At 41.7% G+C, this 22,840-nt stretch overlaps 1 protein-coding gene across 18 annotated transcripts in view; it reads right to left on the reverse strand.

The window, feature by feature from the left end:
- ARVCF (ARVCF delta catenin family member) overlaps positions 1-22,840 on the reverse strand; it is a 271,699-nt gene that overhangs the window by 38,700 nt on the left and 210,159 nt on the right. For 16 of the 18 annotated variants that reach the window (XM_035340262.1, XM_035340267.1, XM_035340264.1 and 13 more), the window contains 4 exons: positions 13,212-13,329; positions 11,755-11,926; positions 9,693-9,710; positions 5,327-5,398 (listed from right to left, as the gene is read on the reverse strand). In XM_035340262.1, the coding sequence (XP_035196153.1) occupies positions 5,327-5,398; positions 9,693-9,710; positions 11,755-11,926; positions 13,212-13,329 (380 nt within the window). The remainder of the gene's footprint in view (positions 1-5,326; positions 5,399-9,692; positions 9,711-11,754; positions 11,927-13,211; positions 13,330-22,840) is intronic. The other 2 variants (XM_035340270.1, XM_035340268.1) reach the window with 1 other exon arrangement.

Here is a 22,840-nt window from a genome sequence, read left to right on the forward strand (position 1 = left end):
TGATTTTTCAAACCCTTCAGTCTCAGCCCTAAACTTAAGATTTACATTCTATAAAATTAAACCCATTAAGATCACAAATAAGAGTTTCCCTTTCTAGAGCACAACTCAGAAGACCAGGAAGCAATCCCACTGCCATGCTTCACAACCCAGCTTTGACCAAACAAGTGACTCAACATAACTGTAAAAGATGACAAAAATAAAGCAGAACATTCCAGAACAATTAGACTTCTGCACTACAAGCAGTCAGTTACAGAATGAATGCGCACACAAGAAAGGAAAAAAATCCATTGGTGTCCATTCTGAACTCCCAGCAGATTTAGGGAAAAAGGATTAGAATTTATAGGTACAAGGCTGGAGGAAGTTTGGCAAGGGCAGGCTGCATAAGGGGATTTTTCTATCCAAGATAATACATTTTCTCTGACTGGAAGAGAGATGCGAGATCTTTCACTGCTTTGTAAATTACAAAACAAACAAACAAACAAACAAAAATACCACATGGGACCAAAAAGAACATTTTACTTGATAAACAACAGAAATACAAGATACTTAATTCTACTAGGAATTCTATCACCATGCATGAAATACTTAAAAGATGTTAATACAAGAACATGTTACCTGCTCTCACAGAGGTGGTCTTCTCAGCCCCTCCATTTCCACTAGCAGGCACAGGAGAGGTGTGGATGTACCATTAACCAAGCAATTCCACTCACTCACCATATGGCCATCAAAATTAATGATTGAAGGGAGATGGAAAGGGCAGGAGAGAGCTTGTGTCAACATTTAAAGATTTCAAGAAAGCAAATTAAAATGGCAGTGAAATGAGAACAGAAGCTAATCTTAATTACAAACAAAGTCAGAGTAAAGCTTCAGTGAAGTTTCCTCTCTCCCCCACTACAGCGTTGCCTACAGCTGAAGACAAATTGCTAGCATTTTGGTAATCTACTAAGTTAAAGTCATTACCCTGACAGTGCCAGGAAGTCTAATTTCCTGGAGCAGTAACACACAGATTTATAAGTGAATTTAAACACTCACCTTCTGGAAGAGAAAATCTATCATCAGCACCGGGCTACGTGGAAAGTGACTGAGTATTTGAGATAACACAGAAAGAAGAAATTCACCTGCTGACAAAAGTGCATGCAAAATCTCATTCCCTACGTACACAGGCTACTGACCAGGGTAAGGGTACGCACAAGGCTGAGCTTCTGAACATACGCAGCTTTTCTTTCAGGTCCCCGCTACAACTTAATTTGTTCAAATATGAGCAGCTTTATTGCTAGCCCAGTATTTCTGCTCTACTCTATTCTTATGCTTTTGTTCTCATTAAAATGCAAGTAAGCTTAAATAATCAAAAGAGAAAAGAAAAATTAAGAAAGACTTTAACTGATTTATAGGAGAGAATGAGTTAGCTCATCCACCAGGCTGAAATGTACCTGAACACGTGTCATTTTGGCTGAAAAATTGCAGCTCCTGAATGAGACGAACTGAAACTAGAGCTTAACTTCATTTTCAACACCCAAAGCAGCTTAGAGCATCCACTTCTACGCTATTAGATATATGCAAGTGTAAGAAAGAAGCCATGAGATTTATTTAAACTAAATAGTGTACTGCTTTGGAACTAATTAGGAACAACTGACCATACAAAGAGCAAGCTTGCTTTTCTGATGAACAGAGGTGGACAATCCAGCACCTCCCCATCAAGAGGATTAAACGTTACAACCTTCATAACATCTTTAGAGGGCTGACATAGATCAGTGCTGATTCTTTTCAGAAAACCTTATCTCACAATCTGCCAGTCTGCCATCTGAGACACTGCTTTCCACTGCACAGGTATGATTAATCTTGATCTTTTCCCTACTGTATGAGCCTCCTGTCACCAGTCCTGCTCAGAAATAAGGGCTCTGCTCACAAAGCCAAGGAACTGTACTATGCTACGTATTTAACGTGCACACAGGAGAAATCAACATTCACACCAAGGTAGCGCAGAAAGAACAGGCTGCAGAGGAGTCAGCCAACGCTGCTGTCAGTGACCTACTTTATATCGGGGCAGGGATTTTACCGAGACTGTTTTTTCTCCCAGAAGTAGGAATTTTTTGAAAGTACTAAATTTAGCAAGGTCCTAAGGACAACATTTGTAATTTCTTGTCAGTGCTGTCTCCTTCTCATATGGCTCTATGCAAGCTCTTATCGTTTCCCCCAAATTTATCCTCTCTCCCTGTCTGTCAGGAAAAAGAAAAAGCTCCTTTCAACAAAGAGGAAACAAGAAGCATCTCTTCCACAATTCTTCCTCATGAGGACAGCAGTACTCTGGATGCTGCCGGAGCATATATATATATATTTTTAACATCAGATGAGACAGCTTCTGAAAGCATTACAAGATCTCTCATCTGACATTATCCAGTTTACTAAAAATGATAACCCTGAACTGGAAGCATCCCCCTGCCAGAATGCCTAGCACATAAAGTTATTAAAGGTTTAGAAATGGTTTCAGGGCTGCTCAAATGCCGTGCTGCACAAAATATGATTTCCATTAAAAAAAAAGAAAGAAAGAAACAAGAGCAATCAAAACAAAGAGGACTCTAGATCCTCCCTCGGTAAAAAAGAGATTGCCTTCGTTCATTCTTTCCTCTCCAGAGCAAACAAATTCCAGGAAGAAATTACTAGTATTTAAACCAGGTAATAACCCCAAATTCCCTTTGTTCTATTCAGGACACAAACATGTTCATAAGCTGTCTTGAAAGAGACTGAAAAAATCTCTGCCATACAAACAGACATTTACCTGTCCCATTCTCCTGCAACTAGAACTCCTAAAGGCTCTGCTTCTATGATGTTCACCTATGTGATAAGCAGAGATTCCTGTAATTAAAGTCATTTTGAGACCAAACCACATTTCCAGAGATGACAGAAAATGGGTCTGAACTGGTTCACATTTTCTAGATTGCAGTTTTTCAAGCGATCATAAGCACAGCCTCAATTAAGCTCAATGATCTAAAATTATTCTACAAGGAAATCACGTCGTCAGCTTCCTAAAGCCTGTTTAGATCCACCAGATAAACATCATGGATGTTGACTCAAGATTACAGGAAACTTAACAACACTGCATCCCAACTAGTAGTTCAGTGAACTACCACAATGTTCATTTGCTGCACTGCATGAACAAATCTTATTACCCCAGTTTCATTTGCCCACAAAGATTCCAGCTGAAAACTCACTTTAATATGGCGTTAATAATACATGAAAGAGATTAATCTATAATTGTTGATTTTTGAAATAGCACTTCATTGTGTCACTCAAACTGAGTGCTTTTGATCATTAAAACTTGCATGATTTTTCAATCTTAGTGACGAGGCTCTGCTTCAGCTGAGAGCTGATCTCATCAGAACCAATTATACTCTATGGCATACATCTGACCTGAGCTTTTAAGGGGTTTGAGACTGCAATTTTATTTTCCTTATCTTACTGAACAATTCAAAGTCCTAGCAATCTTGTTAGGACCTTTAATATCCAGGAACTCTCATGTAAACTAGATGCTTAGCAGGAAACTACTGGTAAAAGAAAACAAAAATGTGTCACAATTTTTGTCCTCCCTTCAAGCACACAAATGAATAGTTCCTTGTGCCTTTTCCCATGCAAATGGGCTTCTTTCAAAACTGTGAGATTAATCGCTTAGCCCAATCTAGTATGAGATATGTAGTTAGATTACAATCTATTCCATTTAGATTAAATTAGGGTATCTCAAAAGTTGTCAAACAAAACCTTTTCAAGAGTGTGCCATTTCTAGCAATTGAATATGATAACAAGCTGCGTAAGTTCAGATAGCAAGACACAGCTCCCATCAGATATGCCACAAAAATTCTACCATTAGCAAAGCCACATCAAAGACTTTAAGCTTATTTAAAATAAAGTTACTCAATATACATTCATTTTTAGAAATCCTTGATTTCCATTTTTCCTTTACTGGCACCTACATTCCAATCACATTTATAAAACAATTAAAGAGTTGAAGCCCTTGCTATATTTTGTCCCCTCCCCCGCCCCCCCTTCTTATTAACACCCTTAAGAAGTCTCCTTGCTTTGCAATGTGATCAGTGCCCAGCCCTGAATAGAAGACATTGAAGCGAAAGATGGTTCAGAGACGTTCCCTGCAGCTCCCACAACACAGTGGTATTGTACCTTACAGGAGGTGCCTTAGCACCTCATGCAATAATGTACCAGATGGAAATCCGTGTTTAGACATCAGCCTAGAAACTGTACCCTTGTAGAGGGTACACCTTGTAGAGGGTGTCTGTAAATAAATTAGATCCATCTATATATTAGGATTAGTTTGTATATGACCAAAACAGAGCTCCACTGCCCATGAATTTAACTGAGTGCAGCACTTTACACGTGTAATTACTGTGCCATTACTGACCATTATTACATCTCTCAGAATGTTAGATACAGCCCCTGCTGCTGCCCTCAGTTTACAGAAAGGAAATTGAAGCACAAATCAGTTGGTTTGATCAAGGTCACTGTGGTGGCAGAATTCAGGTATCCAAAGAAAATCCAGAGATGTCTTTATACTCTCTGGAACTGTACACGTGATGCAGGAAGAATTCAATTTTCCTTTGGAAGAATACTTTGGTAGTCCTCGGCACTTACAGATCATTAAGGTGAGGGTGCTCTAGAAGAGCTTCTCCTGCAAGGCCAGGCTGACAGGGTGGCACCACAGCAGTTGCCATGACAATGGCTGGTTCTGCAGTGATATTGCACACACTTCAAAAACCTGTACAAGTTTCAAAACACTGTCCAATGCTCTAAGAAGTCTGATGAGACCCAAATCATCTCGTAACCTCCAATTAAGGAGAGAGCACCAGACGTACAGGGTGGGATGCAGATCGTCTGTACAAGATTTCACCTCTGCCAGAAGGTAAAATGCAAAAGCACAGTGCAGAAAAACTGAAGAACTATAGAGATGCCAGGAAAGGGAAAAGATGAGAGATAAGTACACTCAGCTAATGCATTTCTTAATTCCTTACATTCATGTTCAGTGCAGGCAATTTGCAAATGGAGCTGTAAAAGACAACTGCATGCATTTACCCTTCTATGGAGGTACACCACCTAATACCAAATCAGGCAGGCCTCTTTGAGATTCTACCCATTTAGCAATTTAATATAAAAGCTGCTTATATCCAGTATTAAATACTAAATAAGCTCTGACACATCTATTATTTCAATTAACTGAATATAAAAGAAAGATCAACTGGATATGCTCATGTCTCAAGTCCCTTTAAGAGCCTCCAGCTCCCATGCTACTTGTTATTTCCAAGAGCACAAACATTAGCATTACCTTTTGCTGCTTCAGACCGCTTAGGCAAATCAAGTGTATCAAAATTCCTGTCCAAATCTCCATTCTTCTTTCCTGTGCAAAAAAATAAGACAACAGATGGTAAAGACTATCAGCATACTGACAGGTAAGTTATTGTCATGCGCATCTATGAGAAGATATTGACTCAGAATATAAATCAGACTACTACTAGAATCTGTACATGTGTGACCTGCAATCCAGCTGCATAGCTGTGCTTTTAGCCTGAACAATCTCAGGACAAAAATCTGTGCAACTTTCAGGTTGATTTGCTAACATGAGAGCACTGGCCATTCAGTGGGCCTTAAGAGTGCTTAAAATCTTCAAAAACTGTGCCATTTCTCTTCTTTGCAAAGCTGCAGCCCTCCCCCAGAGGCTCAGGATTTCCTCATTATTCCCACAGAGAAGTTTTGACCTGAGGCTTAGCTGAAGAAGAAACAGAGCAGCAGAGGAAAATCCACCAGGCTTGCTTAGCAGCCTCTGTCCTCACTGTGACTGCCAGGTAGGGAGGCCTAGATTGAACACGGTACAGACAGCAACTGACAACTTGACCTTCAGTTGCCCTTCAATCAGTGAAGTGCAATTTTGGCTACTTAGCAGAAACTGATGGCAACAATTTATATTTTTTGCTAAGAGAGGTTTTAAACCTTTTCATCAGCTTTAATTTATACAGTCCCACACAGAGAAGTGGACCGCCACCCGGACTTCAGTTTTAGGCTAGAAATGCAAGGTTACGTAGCTGAGGAGAGAAGTGTTAATTTTCTCTTCCCCCACCAAAGGGACACACCGCCTTGGCTAAGCACACTTGAATGCTGTGGGAGAACCAAGCTCCTTGTGGTTGGGAGCCCTGACAGCAGATTTTCAAGGAAGTGCAGGAATCCTCATGGCTTCTGAGGACAGCATTACACAATTTACCTTTTCCAAATTATTTTAAGGGGAAAATCCAGTCAGTTATTTAGTTCCTTTTGCACAAGAGCAGGGGAAGAAGGTGCAACAATGAATGATGGGATGAATTCAGAACAACTCGATTTAAGCTTCAGGGGTGGGGTGGCTTCTGGCCAGGGACCCTACCAGACTGTCACTGGAGGTTACAGGAAGGGCTAAAAGCTCCACCAGTCGGGATGCTTAAAAGCAAACAGGAAAACCGTCCTTGGAAAACCTAACATGAAGAGTTACAAGAGACTTGTCTTGACTGGGAACTGTTCACAAAACGGGAAAGGCCGATCCCCGTCCCATTATAGGAGGGAGCCGGCACAGCTTCTCTACAGTGAAGTCAATGGGCTGCTCTCCCTTTCTTCCTGACAAAAGAACAAACATATGTGGTATGGAGATGATACAGCTTTTAAATACCAACATGAAGACTTAGAAATGACAGTCAAGAGGAAAAAAAACACAACAAAAACCTGAGGCTAGCATTACAGTCCCTCCCTTTATCTGGAAATCCACACTTTAAAAAACAGAACACACCAACACCACCTTTAAGTACTGAACAAAACAAAACGTGTATCTAGAGGTTCTGTTCATCTGAATTAATTTGGTGGAAGTATGAAAAATCCCATATTTCTGAACTGCAGCCCTTCATCTAGATTTGCTCCGTGAAAGAACCAGAAACATGTTGCTCGGGGAACTGAACACCAGAGGGAAAAAACCGCAGAGCCAAGGACACTGCATTTCCTAACGACAGCTGAGCCCTGCTGCTGGCTGCAAACCCTTGTTCACCCTCAGACCATGGAGGGGAAAAAGCAGGCCAGAGGGATTAAAAAAGGAGCACTGGAGGAAGGAAGTCGGTGTTTAGGAAAGATTACAGACTTACAACAGACCAAGAAATGTGACTGCATCTTATCTACAAATATGACAAGCTTTTTTCACATGCCCCCACATTTCATGTCTCTGGCATTAGCTAGTTAAAAACCTCAGAATAACTGCACTGAGAGCCAAACTTTACTCAACTATTCATTTCAGAAGTTCTCCCTATAATTTTAAGATCTGAGTTTGTTATTTCTACCAGCCCCGCAGAACTGAGATGGCACAGGAATAACCAGACTCCCTCCTCTGGGGTGCACTGGTCAGTGAGCAGCACGTACTCGTGCAGGGCTTTTTAAGGGACTGTCCAAGAGGACAGTGCAGGCTGCTACAGCTTTTGAGCTGGCAGCACAGAAGCAGCTGCCTGCTTATTAAGCCATCTTTCACTAAGACAGCACACTCCACCTGTGTTTTGTGATCTTCATTTCCAGTCTCACAATTTCAGGGCCAGGCTGAACGTACCGGCCTTCTTCTGTGAAACCTTTCCTGGTTTGTCTCGCAGCCCCCAGAGGAACTAATCCAGCCCTCGGGCAAAACCACATCTGTTTAAAACAGAAGCTGCCAGCTGTTTACAAATGGAAGAAATTCAGAAGACAGAGTGCTGACCATGGGGATCTCAACTCTACAAACTGCTTGTTTAATCAAATTGAGCAAAGGCCAGGTTCAGAAATACCCGAATACCTCCATTTTCCAGAGCCTTCCTACAGGGAGAGGGTTCGGAGCATGAGGAATAAGCTGTAAGATGATTCCAAAGAAATCCATCTGGAAGACAAAGGCGCCCCAGCTGCTACTTTTCCCATTTAATTTCCATGAGACCCACAATATTGATTTGGATTTTCTAAAAAGGTGGCAGAACTTAGCAATTTTGAGAGCCTATCAATTACACAGCTCTCAGCCATCACCTAGCCTGCCTGATATCACAAGAAAAACAGCTTCCCTGCCAGCCACCGGAGCTCTGAACATCTTGCTACCACTCAAGCCAGCCAGGATTGCTAGTGCCAAGATTGCTGGTGCTTAAATGACCACGCTAGCAGTTAAAAATTTGAAAGCACTGCTTTTGGACATCTCAATTTCTGTTGCTCTACGCGTCTCCCTCCTCCCCAAGTTTTCCCGACCTAGCAACACTAGACAAAAGACAATGCTTGTAATCCAACAGCAGAGCTCCGAACTTGGCCAAGGGACAGACAGCCCTGAATGTGCCTGCTGACAGGTCTGTTTTATGAAACCTGGCTGTAGGAATTGGCACTGCAATTGGGTTTGGGAAAACAGCCTGACATGAGACTTGCTTGTACAAGATGCAATTTACAGTCTCTGAAACAGTGGGATTAAAATTCTTTGCCTCTCCCCCCTCTAATTCTATGTGAGAAACAACCAAAACATGACCTTTTGCATTTTCATTCTGCCAGTAAGACTCTGAGGTGTGACCCAGTGTTATTAACCACTAATGTTGTTTATGATCTTCCTTAAATGTCGTTCTGTTTTCCTAGATAATCAATACAGCTATTCGGCTAGACCACTCTTGCTGAAGGATTAATTCCCAAACACTTCCTTCCTGGTTAAAGAAAATAAATTAAAAGCAAAGAGATTTGTTCCTGACACCAGCACCATCCCCAGCAGTCAATACTGTGCTCGTTAATACACCCACTGAGCTGGGTGGCGGTGGAGTAACAGAAAGCAAGGGCTGAGCTCTGCCTTGCCAGCACACCCCCCCATCCACAGGCCTCACCAGTCACAGATATCGGCATCTCACGGAATGCTAATGAGCACCTTTTGTTGAGGGGAGCAATTTTTTCAACATTTCTCTTCTGGCTCAACCCTCCAGACCTCATGGATCTGAAGCAAGTGTCACAGACTGCAAACAAGCCTGCCTTTACCCCCAGATCAGTATCAATAACACAGTGCACCATCAATAACCCCAGGGCACTCCACAGCCTAACTGACCTTCCCAGCTGAAGAAGGAGGGAGGGAGGTAAGCTTGTACATTTCAATTGCAATTTCACCTGTTGTGTTAGGATGTGAAACTGAAGGGCGTAGCCCCCAACAATTTATTGGAGGTATCTTCACCTAGCTAGTGTGAATGTCAGTAATAAAGATGCAGCAGCCAAGGTACCTGGGCCCAGTCAGACAAAATGCCAAGGCTCTCTGAGAATACTCATCCAAGCTGCTGAGTCTTTACAGTTATCGCTACCCAGGTGAGTTAGCAAAGCTATACTTTGCCATGACAAGGTTGGGAAGGCAACTTGCACACTTACCTGTGCCCTCCCTCATGGGATTATCAAGCCAGTCACAAATCAGTTCTGTTACTGCACTTACACCAGGACTGAATATAAATGACTTTTCTATTAGCAATGTGAGAAGACCAAACATAAAACGCTCCCTCGATTAGACAGCGGATTTCCATGCCTGCTGAAATGAACAGGAGGATGCAGCGGGGGAGCAGAGAAGGCGAATGAGCAAGACCTTGATGTCAGCTCTTTGCCTTGCATGTAAAAGCAGAACAATGCAGATTATGGTGATGATAAAAAAAAAAAGTATTGCAAAGACTCACCTTGATTGAACCATTCCTCTAATTACCAGAAAAGCAGCAAAAGAAAAACAAAAATTTACAGGGAGAAAGAAAATACAAAGGAACAGTCACAAAGAGGCAGAATTTTACAGAATAGGTTCAAAGCCTGAGATTTACAAGAACAAGGAACTTCCAAAAACTAAAACAACCCCAAAACAAAAAATGGATATTCCGCTTAATCTCTTGTTCCTGCTGAAAAGTCTTTCTCTGCAGATCTTTTTTTTTTCCTCCCCCTTCACTTTTCATTATAAAAAAGGTGCTCCAGGAACTGAGGGGACAGAAGGGTGACTAGCCCTTTGCGGATGTGTTTGAAATGCTATGATCAATGACCATGAAATAAAATAAATATGGAAACACTGCAAGATTAAGTGAACAAGAGAGGGAGGGAATTGAAGTGACCTATTTTAAAGTGCTAGACTGACTAAATTAAGACAGTTTCAGCCTAGGTGTTCACATAAATTTAGTAGTGGGACAAGGAATCATCTATTTATGACTTTAAAAGTATATTTACACACAGGGCCAAACCCAAGCTGTCACTGAGTGCCTGCACTGCTTGCTGAAATCTGAGGGTTCATCCACAGAGTCACATGATTTTGAGATCAATTAATCCAAAAAGACACAATCAGATTTTGTGGCTGCTAAACTGAAGCTATCAGGGCGTCCAGATGCAGAAAATACAGGAAACTGGCAGCCACTAGGCAACGGGCAGCCACCGGAGAGCGCTGTCTTTTCAGTCATCAAGAGGATGAGGACAGTTCTCTATCATCACACTCCCCTCTTCCACAGTGCACACACACAGATTTACGTAAAACAAAACAAAACAAAAATTAACTGACTGTATTGCTTTCAAGCAGCAAAACAACATGGACAAGTGGCAGAAAACTAACCAGTCAGCACACGTTCAGGGTTTCCAAAGGGTATCACAGCATAGCTTTAGTCATTCACTGTGAGAACAGGTTGGCCAGGCAGCTAAAATTCTTCTTCCAGTTTTCCCCCCCAAGTCATTAAAATGTTCCCCTCAATCATTTTTTTATATTTTAGACACATGTTAAATCTCTCTGGTGACAGACTAGTCTGCAATAGCAAGTTCACACTGTGATGACTTTATAACACGTATGGAAACAAAGCATTTTAATAACATGTACAGGTCACATCAGAGGAAGATTAATGTACAGCACACAGTCCCTCAAGTTCAAACAATTCCTTGTCTGCTCTTCAGCATCACAACCTTCCTTAGACCCTGGGCATAAATAGTAAGCCAGGATGTGAATACATACGAATGCAGAAAATGGAGCCTAGACAGAAAACTACCTTTGCTATCTCCGAATTCATGAGAGTCATTTCTCTAAAACAACAAAGAGAATGCATATAAGTTTCTTGCACACTCAAACACATTTAAGTGTCTCTTTTTAGAAGGAAGATGGAAGGGGGGGTTACTGAGACTATTAATCTTCTCTTGTAATGAAAATCATTTGCAACACTCATGCCCCAGAGGAAAGAACAGGTCTAAAAGCGACTGACAATTAAAAGCTACAAAATCCTGTTTGCAATTTAAATTACTCAGTGACAAAACTGGGAGGTTGTATGTTTTGGCTTTTAGTTTGCGTTCAGATGTGAGAGGCTGAAGGCATGGAACAGACAGGACTACCGTGCACGGAGATGAGCACATGCTGGCCTGGCTTGCAGGGGCCGTGACACATGCTGTACAGCCAAGCAAGTGGACTAAGAGCAAATTTGACAGATGCAAGGACACAGACAAGCAGAGGAGAGGCAGAGCACAACCACTGCTGCCCAGCAGCGGAGCCTTACAACAGCACGCACCACTCCTATTTAAAGCCAAGCAGAAGGATAGCAATTGTGGAAATACTTCCCAAATACCTAGCAGTATTACAACAAGGGAGATGACCACAAGCCACAGCGCTACAAACATGTACCTCCACAAACCGCCTCACTCTAGCATGATGAAAGAGCTTGCAAGAGCAGGACTACAGTGAAAATTTACCCACAGATCCACTTCCAGTTTTGAGTTCTCTGCAAGACATACCTTTAGCTTTTTTTCCACCAAAACAACCAGCATCATCTTTCTTCTTTTTCTGAGAGCCACCTGTGCTAGTAGTCTGACTGGCATCTAGTTCTTGATACTTATCAGCTCCGGGGACTTCTTTGTGGACGTGATAGGAAAGATTCCGCATGATGCACACACAGTTCTCCACGGACTGTACAAAATAATAATACATTACAAGTAAGTATGGAACCCTCCTATTTTCAAACTGTTCTATCACATAGTGGAAGTGTGTGGAGATGGGGAAAAAAAAAAAAGCCACCCATACCAGGAAAAGAATGTAGATCAAAGAAATTTTGTCAAAAACACCCTGATTTAAGGTTCTTTCTTGTTCTAAAACCACTTCTTTTCTACTAGAAGTGAAGTGTTTTATAAATAGCACCCATTCAAAATGAAAACTCTCTAATCAAAAATAGCACCCAACCGTTCATAAAGATGACAAATTCACCAAAAGATCAAACACAGCAGAAAATGATCATTTAAGGTTCTTATTTTAATACAGTGCTGTCACACTCTTCCAACCTTTACAATCCCCAGGATACCCTATTTATTAAACCTTCTGTAGGTCAAAACTAAGGGCATGTGAGGATTTCGATGAGAACGCTCATTGTTCTGTAGTAATAGCTCATTCGTAGCACATCAAGTTCTGACAAGAGCAATGCTCTGTAGGTTGCAATGGAAGCCACCAGGTGGTTACAAAATCCACTTCCAAAATTATCTGATTAAGTGACAATGCTTTAGAATTCCCTTGTACAGTCCATCCCATGGTGGGACTAAAAAGAGTAAAATAAAGATGCTAAAAAGCCTTATTGGTGTTATAAAGCAATAGTATGCTCTTCACTTTTTAAACAGGTTAAACTTAAGATACACCTTATGTGTAAAAGTATTGTTTTAAACACTACAGGATGAGATGATGATGAAAACAGATGAATCAACATTTCTACCTCCAAAAAAAAAAAAAAGCCACAAAGTGTTTCAGGTCTAAAGACATCTGAATGTCTTACTACTACATCCTTTTAAGATGGTGTTGAATAAAGTCTTTAAGATGTGAATCGACTCCTTTGCTGACACTGCGCAGAGCACAACACAACGGGACTCAATTCTGATTTGCAAACTGCACTTACAAATGTCAATTAAGTAATGCAGAACAATAGCAATAATGCCACTGGCAGGAATAAAAGACTACTCTTCCCCACCCATCACAGCCACTTGTCTTTGCTCACCTCAACAGCCAGACAAGGCAACACAGCAGCATGGTGCTGATAGCCCATCAGCAGAACCGTCGATACCATGGCAGAGATGAAAGGAAGGTAATTACTATATTTTCTGAGGCAAGCATAATCATGCTCTGATACTAGCAAATAGAAGTCAGACCTCAGTGCAGCACTTCAGCTTAAAGTAATGGAAACATCCATTCAAGTTCTGATACTCAAGTTCACCTTATTGTCCGTATCCTTCTTGCCAACTGCAGACTGGAGGGCATGAAGGAGGGCATCCACCAAGCCGTCACACTCTCTTAGTCTTCTGCGTGCTTCTGCTCCATCTGAACTTACGTTCCTAATAGAGGAGATTTAAAAGAAAATTTAGCCCTCTAACCTTCACCGCAAGGTTGAAGGTGTGTTGATTTATACTACAATTATTAAGAACTCATTATCTCAGATCAACAATTTGGAGGCAAAGAAGCCTGACAAACTATTATACCTCAGTAAAACGCGGGCATCCGCAATGACCCTAATCTGAACGAAAAGGGAAATGCAGTTGCAGAGGTGCCTACACACACATTTTTCTGCATTGCTAGCAAGTTCAGCCTTGTACCTTGAATAGGACAGGAGTTCTCATGGCAAACAATACCCAACTCAAAAATTTATTTTCAAAGCCAGAACTTTTCATCTGAAAAATACTTTCACCTTTTTAAAAGAAATTACACGTGGAAGCAAAATCACAAGTCAAACGCATAGTCAGGCACAGTTATTACAGTTTACATACATATTATATAAATATCTATATAAGTTACTTTTTCTGAAGCTGAAGACTACTCAGCAGCAGTATACTCCTGGCCACAGAAATTGCAAAAAGCTTTTTGATTTCATGAAAAAAAAATAACAAAACAGATATTCAAAAAGCTATAGTTTATTTAACTATGATCAACCTGCCATGTTTTGGGGGAGGGAACAAGCTGACAAAACAATTCTCACTGGCAAGCCTACACCCAAGTTTTCTCAAAGCTGAAATACACCAATGTTGACAACGCCACAGTCAACACTACAGCTTTCAGGGTCTTTGAGTTCTCAGATCCACATAAGGTTAGCTCTCAAAAGGTCAGGACGCAGTGATTACCTTTTGCTACCAGGATGATGCAGCCAATTTTTCTTTACACCTAACTATAGGGACTGCCAATCTCCAAGTTATTAACAAACCACCCGTGGTCCATCCTCCCATCACCCACACAAGTTTGTATGTTGATTGCTTAACTAGAAAAAAAAAAACAAAACAAAAAAACTTTCTCTCAGAGACCTCTCAAAATCTGAAGACACTTAACTGCGAGCTGCTTGCTCTAACAGCACATTAACTTGCAGTTAAGATCACAAATGAAATAGGCAGACAAATGAGTCCTTTCCCTTAAACCTAACACAGTCCCACCTCTAGCAATGGCTGATACAGGGCTCGTAAAGTGGATATTAACATATGATTCCACAGGATATATGGAAGAGAATTCTCCATGCTGTTCATCTCCTGTTGTACTAATCCTTTAATATCAAAAGCCCAAATGTGAATTTTAATGTAAAGTTTTTATGAAACTGAAATTTGAATTAGAATTCTCTGAGATACCTTTCAGGTATTATAATAATAAATGACAGATGCTCCACCTCCAGGTACATTTAGTAGAAGTGGAACATTACTTACTGAGCTTGAGGGTGGCAGAAATGCACTAAAAATGGTCCACGTGGAGCTGTGTATCACATTTCTTATTCACTCATTAAGTCTTAGAAATAGCAAACTAAAATACATGAGAAACACTCTCAAACTTCAAGAAATAAATAAATCAAATCTTGCAAAAAATATTCCTTAACACTTTTCTTGCCCTCAAGGCCCATACACAATGAATTCTTTTCTTCATTTGTGCTCCCACACGTTTAATACCGTTCGTTTTATGGCTTTGGTTATCGACTGCATCACAGGATTTTTTATCCTGCTGTCTTACTTCTTGATCTGTTATAGGATGAATATTAAGATAGACATTGATAAGACTGTAAGTGAAAAAGATATTAGGAAGTGCATCAGTAAGTGTGGCTTGCTTATTTTCAACTATAGAAGAACTTAATGAAAATTAATGCCTCAAGAAAAGATTCCCATGTATATCTGACATAAATGAGCATGAAAATTCTGCAGGATCAAATTAATAGCTAATTAATACTGTGTATAAGCTACCTAGGCATCAAACTTAGCAGTTTTAATGTTGTAACTAATACACTGGAAAACATCCGTGTGAGCATCTTGTGCAGAAACATTGGCTCTACAAACACCTGACGCTCCCGGGATTTTGCTAGTCCTCCTTGGGTGACAAGATTCCTGCAGCTCATGGGATTTACCTAACGTGGAACAACAAAAGCCATTTCCCTGTCTGTAATTATAGCCCAGACATACCGGAGAGCTCAGCCCACATCCTTCACACACAGAAGTCTGGGCAACACAAATCTCAGAGAGACTACGTCTAGGGAGACAGGTCCTGCCTGGCAGAACGTGCTCTTTCTGCTGCTCTGACACTGCACCAGGCAGCGAAGAGTTCCCTGTTCCCACGGGGATACTTGCATCTCAGATACATGCACAAATACATCACGGAAAGGTGGGCTTTGAGTGCGCTGTCATCTGGCAGTCCCTGGAGAAGAGCTCCTGGGGTTGGAGTCTGGAACAACCTTGGAAAGCTGGTTAAGCTGAGGCTATGAGCCCCTGCTGAACTCAGCAAAACAGCCAAGGGGTCCTGCAACCATGGAAAATGCCAGTTTGCATTTCTGCCCAGGGGTATTAATACTACAGCCTGCCTCCTTGACGATCACCTGGTCATCGTCAGTCAAATTCACACCTTGGCTATTCAGGAGGGACTGCGGTGCGCAGGCAGAAGTGAACGCCTGGGCAAGAGCTAGTGCTGGAAGGCCTGCGACGTTCTGCAGGCTGCTCGTTGAAAAGGACACCATCAGCATATCAAATAGATATGGACACATCAGGACACATCAAGCATATTCCTCATATGGCAAAGGAGGCACCTAGATAAAGCAGGCACCTAGGTGAAAAAAAAAGAACTCAGACTAGATTGCCTGATGGTCTCTTTTAGCCTTCAAAATCAATTAATGCCCTCATAGTCCTGGGGGAAACATTCACCTCTAGTATATCATAGTGTCTGCTTCTCTTCGTCCCCAAGAGAGGCCTCCACTGCTTTCCCTGACACCCAATTCTGAATACTTTTCCAAGGGTCCATTAAATGAAAAATATATTTTAAAAACAAGAATAGTATCTTTCTCACATCATATTGCTAAGGGTAACAGAAAGCTGCCTAGTGTGCTGGCCATAAATATATACAATACACTCAAAAAAAACAATTCCAGGAGCAAGACATGAAATTTCTGTCCGTATTAGTCAATGTGTAGGATGGAAACCAACTCTGTGACTGATTTTATGTGAAGCAGCAAGGCAGACATCTCACCCAGAGATTTGAAAACCCCAGCCTTTAGCTGGGCAGAGTATCCTGGATTCTTCCTCGAATTCTTGCAGTCCAGCCTGTAGGCAGGACTCTTGAAAGAAGATTTGCAAGGATGTTTAAATATATGCTTTCCCTGGGAAAACAACACAGAGGGCTAAGTAAATGTTAAATAAAAGCAAATACCTACCAGCATGGAAACGCAGCAGACTAGGAATCCAGTCTGTTGGCATTAAAGACTTCAGAAAATGGCGGGGAGCGTGTGAGAAATGCGTTCATACTTCAGATAAGGTTATCATTAGCACCAAATAGTCTTCTTAGTGACATGCAAGTATGAATGTAACATTTGCATTTGCAGAACAGGCAGCATGCATCACCTCTAGGATAGGTGAGCCGTTACTACGATCAGCGCCACACACCAAAATTATCCTCAAGAGAGGAGATTTAAAAGTAATTAAATACCTGGCACTTAATTTGCAAGATTTCAATGCAAATCATGTAGCAATGCCCCCACTGTGCTTTCTCTAACAATGCAAAAGCTAGAGCTGAGAGCTTGTGTTTTTGGTTTTGTGTGTGTTCTGATTAGTTTGTTTTTTTAAACACAGAGAAACTTGAAAATACAAGCACCAGAGAGACATTATTTCTTTGAACACAAACTACTATTTCCCAGACTATTGCTATGTCTGCCACCTGGCTGGAAAGGGCCATCAGCTGTTATCCTACAATGCTGCAGACAGAGCCGAAAGCCAGAGGTCAGAGCATTACCATCCCACTTCGGTTCTCCGGGCATAAAAAGCACTTTGTTGAGAGACCCAGCTGGGGACAAAGGCAACAGGCTGGGGACTATGGGGACTGTCTTTTTTTTTCTTTTTAAATATAAACAGCCGAAATGGAAAAAATTTAGATATGTTCCTATTAAGATTTTCAGCTCTCTCTGGAAGAAGCACATTTAAGCTGAAGCTGCCTCAGTGGAAAGCTCTTTTCAACAGCCTCTTTGTGCATACCACAGGGCCCAAATAAGTTTTACTGCCTTTTACAACTGTAACCAACCTTCCAGTAGTGATTTTTGTATTGCCAAGCCAAGAAGGAACATTGGCTCCTATACAGACCATCTCAGCACTGGAGAAGAAGGTAAAGAAGGTGAATTCCCTGTGATCATTACAAGCCAGAGAGCTCCAAGCACTGGGGTTTCTGGTGGGTTTAGTGAGAGGCACTTCACCAGGGGGCTGAGCTGGCAGACGGCACATACACCTTGCTAAACCCTGACTACCACTACCACTTAGGCTTCCCTGACCAGGCACTGAGTTTTCTACTTCATCTGATATTGTAAGGTTTACTCAAGTTTAATTTAAATATTTTAGCTGTTAATATCCCACCTACTCTGACAGTCAAAACCCTTGCTATAGAAGCACTCTTCCACACTCGTGCTTTGCTTCACTATTAAGAAATGTTTATTTGGATGTCAGCGGAAGGAGATCGATAAGTAACAGCTGCAGCAGACGTACTCTATTTCCTAGTGCATTTCTAGGTACTGAATGTCCCAAAGGAGGAATATAGAGCAGTTTAAAATCATTCCATCATTTCATGCAGAAATTCAATGAATTCCATACTTGAGTTCACATGAAATACCAAAAAGTTTTATTGGTATTAAGTTCATTGTTCCGAAAATAAGAGAGAAAAAGCATAAAGCTGCCTGTGACATGAAGATAGCCTGATCCAGGCCACGCTGGCAGAAGAGATCTATACAACACAATGGAGTTTGGCAGCAGGCAGCTGAATGAGAAATCAAGCAAAGCAGATGAAAAGTCAAGCAAAGCCAAAATCCAAATAAGCAGAAATAAGCAGAAAAGATAGGGGAGCTCTACTGATGGTGATGCTTGGTAGGGAGCAGCTGTTCAGCTGAGAAAAGGTGCGTCAGATCCGGGCAGGTGATCTCACTGGAGATTCCTGCTCCATTTAAGTATCCACTTACCGGCCAGAGCCGAGAAAGAAGTGAAGCAGCTCTGACTGCCTTGCATCTAAGGCCCTTCCAGACACTTAAATAAATTGGTTTTGTTTAATTTGGATTGGTTTTGTTTAATTGTCCAAATGCCTACAAGAGGACATAATATAAGCCACCCCTGAAAACAGACTTCACGAGTTTAGCCTGTGCTCCAGGAAGACACTTCCGTGGAAGCAATGCATCTGTAAGGCATGGTGGCACATCTCGGGATCACATCAGGATTGTTTCTAAGATCCCCCTGCAATGAGCCAGGGCTCAACAGCCAGCAGCAAAGTTTAACGAGATACAGACGTGAATTCCATCCTTTGTTATTTGTGGCTTTCTACATCCAAAATACCATGTAATGCCTTTTAAGTAAAATGCTGACTGGTTACCTCCTACATGACCTACTTGGAGGGCCTTAGTTTGCTCTCCTGTAACACAACGCCATGCAGAAACGCAATAGACAAGAATTCCACGATACCCAGCAGCTACTTCGCTTTCAAATTATTTCAGTCTCTGCTTGGAGAAAAAGCTGAGAAGCTCTGCCTGCTTTATCACATATTCTCGCTGCAATGTGAAGAGAATCTCAAAAATACAAAAACAATGTAGTAGTTATCTAATAAAGGATCACAGCTCACATCCCTTCCAAAGCAAACTATGCCCGTTACACGCAGCGTGCTTTGTTTCGATCTCGCTCTTCATTCTACCACAGCAACAGATGTTTTTGTCGATTGCCTTCATTGATAGCCCAGGGGGAAGGGACCTACATTTTTTCCTAAGGAACGACAGAAGGCAATAAGCAAGTGCACAACTTTACACTTATACTTCAGATTTGATTGTAAAGCATTAAGGTTGCATGTAACTAGGTTATGTCTCTGCTGCTAAAATCTATGCATAATTTATTTATATTACAAGCTAAACATCAGGAACTGTCAGGAAGAACCCTAACGGCTCCTTACTAGCACGAATTAAATGCTCTGCTCATCATATAAGCCCCAGGACAGCCATATGCTGTGATCCTGCACAGTTTCAGTAAGCTAATTAAGAAACTGCCTTCACTCACTCCTCTGTATTGAGAGGTGTGGGTTTTTAATTTTTTTTTTTCCCCAGTCTGGGTTGGGCAGATAAGCTTCTCCCTCTTCTGTGCTGCAAAATCAAGACTCACAGGCAAATTTTTGCTCCATTTTTATCTTTCTAAAACTATTCTTTTGCTGAAAGTCCAGTTCAAAAGTACCTATGACACAGCAAAACACAAACAGGATCATTAGCTCCAGCTTCTGGAGCAGCAGCCTCCTGAAGCCTGTACCCATGTGCAAAGAAGGTACCTGTGCAGCAGCCCCAGGCACGGTGGGTGGGTGGACAGAGACGAGGCATCCTCTGCCCTCATCTCCTCCGGGTGGGGGTGAGCTCTGTACAAAGTCCTGTGCAGGACTTCTTGGTTAAATGACTGCTGTACAAAGGTGTAGAAAAGGATTCCTTGAACTATGATAGGCAGGCACACTAATTAAGAGGAAAAGTCAACCAAATGATTTTGTCAAACAATCCTTCCTAGGGTGGCAAGGAAACACAGCTGCTCCAAGAAGACCCTTTGTGCAGCGTGACAGGGCTCCGTAAAAGTGCTCGACTAGGCAAGCTCAATTACTAATTTGCTGCTGTTCCAAAGATAAAATAAAAGCCAGTACCTGAAAAGTCCCATTTAGTACCTTCTCAGTCCTGCCCTGCTGCAGTCAGCAAAGTTCCCCTGACAGCCAGGGCAGCTCGGCCGGTGGCACTGTGGTGGCATCACCTGAGCTTCACCTCCAGCGCCCTACCCATAACCCAGCTGTGCTTCCAGGCTGAGGATTCACACCTAGGTGCCTTCTTTCTTCAGTCACTTGCAGATCAAGGCTACCTCAAGCAGATGTGAGTGCAGGTAGGACAAATATTACGTGGCTGTCACCATACCCTGCATCACGGCAGCAGGATTTAAATGTGGATAGAGCTTGAAGGTAATTCACTTCGAAAGCTCTAATTCTCAGGCACTTTTCTTCAGAGGAAAGCTATACATTAATCATTAAGAAGAAAGAAGGGCATAACCGTCTGCTTTTGGCATGGCCTTTCTTGCCTCAAATTCAGCATGCAGAGGCACGAGGAACCCTGACAGACAATGAGGGGAAGCAAGTCCCAAGCCTTGCAGCCAGGCCGCAGGAGGCCTTCAGACAGCACTGGCAACACAAAGGCCTCAGGGCTGGCCCATGCTCCAGCAGCACTACTAGATCCCACAGATTTCCCTGACTGGAGGCATGGCGACTTTAAGGAGAATAGAATGCAATATAAAGGGATTCTCATTCCCCACCCAACTAAGACAACAGTTTTGAATAAGTAATGACAAATAATAAGCTTCTACTTATAGCATTCTTCCTCTTAGGTGTCTGGTAGTAAATATTAAGTAACAGAGAAACACAAACAGCCCAAGCCGAAGCCCACTTTCTGTTCACGGTCCGTGAGTTTTCTAAAAAATCCACGAGGGACTGCAGCAGCAGAGATGGGAAGAAAGAAACGGGAACACCGCTGTCACCAAGACCTATTCAGGCCTCTCCCAGATACGAAGGGAGAACTCTTCTCTCAAAACAAGACCACAGACTTGGTTTGACAAACCCTATTTACCTCTGCTTGTCTTACAGGTGCACACACATGCTCCAGTGTGTATTGGTGGTGAGTGCACACATCTGTTTGCAAGCATATAAAGAAGTTACAGCTTGAGGAACGAGCCCATTACCATTAAGCAGTGCTACTTACATATCACAGAACTAAAGTAAATTATATCTGCAGGACAAGATGTATGTGCACGTACACTGATGCTCTCCATCCTCTTCAAAAAAAGGTTTAAAACATGCTCATGTAACAACTCTATTTGGCACATCCTGCTTATTAATGATTTACTATCAAGCTTCTGTGGTCCAATTTCCTCTGAAGTAAAATAAAAGTAACAGGAGCCTGCACACACTTATACATCATCTCCCACCCTAGTAAGATATATTTGTTTTGGCTCTGAATCTACTGAGTCCTTATCTCATGTCACCAAACATTGCCTCACACTCCCCATAACTCTCAGATTTTGATTTTACGGGACAGCACTCTTAATTTATACCTACAGGAGGTATTTATTCCCAGTTGTTGTCGCTTGGACCAGCCACTGCACAATACTTGAACTACTGGCATTTACCATCTTCATGGGAAGGTAGGACAGAGGTGCAAATGTCAAGACAGGAGAAGTGAAGATGAATGACTGGATTCCAGATCCACTCAGGAACTTAGGAATCCAAATGTCATCCAAATCAGAAGGGAGAAGGGCTATTTTTAAATTAGACCACAGAAAGATTTACACAGTTAATCTTGCCTGAAGTTATGTCAGAACAGTAGCAGAACAGCAATTAAATCCATGCTTCTCAAGTCCCTTGTCACAGCTTTAGCCACCAGGTCATCCCTTCTCTTCTCAGGAGCTGATGTTGGACAAGCTGTTATGTGCAATTTTGATCTGAAGGATGCATGTTTTTAGTAGAAGTCAAGTGGGTGCAGTTTGTTTGTGTTTGTACACCCACGGCCAGGTCTCTGAACCTTGAGGCTATTTGTGAATGTGAATTTCTGTGTACTTGGAGAATTGTCAAGAAACGCTGCAAGTACAGATGGTACCCTGGAAAAAAGGGGCACTTTGCATCTGTTTACTATGCAAATTAATTCATTTAACATTTTTTGACAGCAGGTCAGTTTAGAACAGGAATCGGGCTAAAAAGTTGGCAATTTAGAAACTAAGTTCTACTCTGCCCTCTAAAAAGTGAAAAAATCCAAGAGAGAATTAAAAGTAATTAGGCAGAAAACAGCAATTAAGCTCAGAATGAATTTAATTTTAGACCATTAATCCTTGCTGCTTCTGGAAAACTGAGAATCATGGTGGATATCTACACAGAAACCAAAAATGGTGATGTGACTGCTGCAGTGCTCTCTGACCCACAGAGCAGCACTCCCACACTGAAGCAGGGAGAAGCACCTTGGGAGAAACCAGACCTGGATGGAAATGAGTTAGCCTCAGCTCCGGCACTCTCACAAGCAATTCACCTCATTCTCTCTGCCCAAGACATTAAGGTGCTTTAGGACGAGTTCTAGGAAGGATCACAAAATGACCTTGTTAAAAATGCACCAAATCATTATATTAAACTGGTGGGGAGTACAATTAAAAAGTGAACGCTTCTGGATTGCAAACCCCAATAGGGATTTAGGGGCTTAAAGATAAAAAGACAGTAACCAAAGAGACATTCTCTGCATATCTAAAAGAATAAAATACAAAGACACGAAACTTGTATTCCAAGTAAGATAAAGGACCACCTGTGAATACTTGATGATTTTTCTATCAA

Source organism: Oxyura jamaicensis, chromosome 15 (genome assembly GCF_011077185.1).
Source record: "Oxyura jamaicensis isolate SHBP4307 breed ruddy duck chromosome 15, BPBGC_Ojam_1.0, whole genome shotgun sequence".
Classification (NCBI taxonomy): domain Eukaryota; kingdom Metazoa; phylum Chordata; class Aves; order Anseriformes; family Anatidae; genus Oxyura; species Oxyura jamaicensis.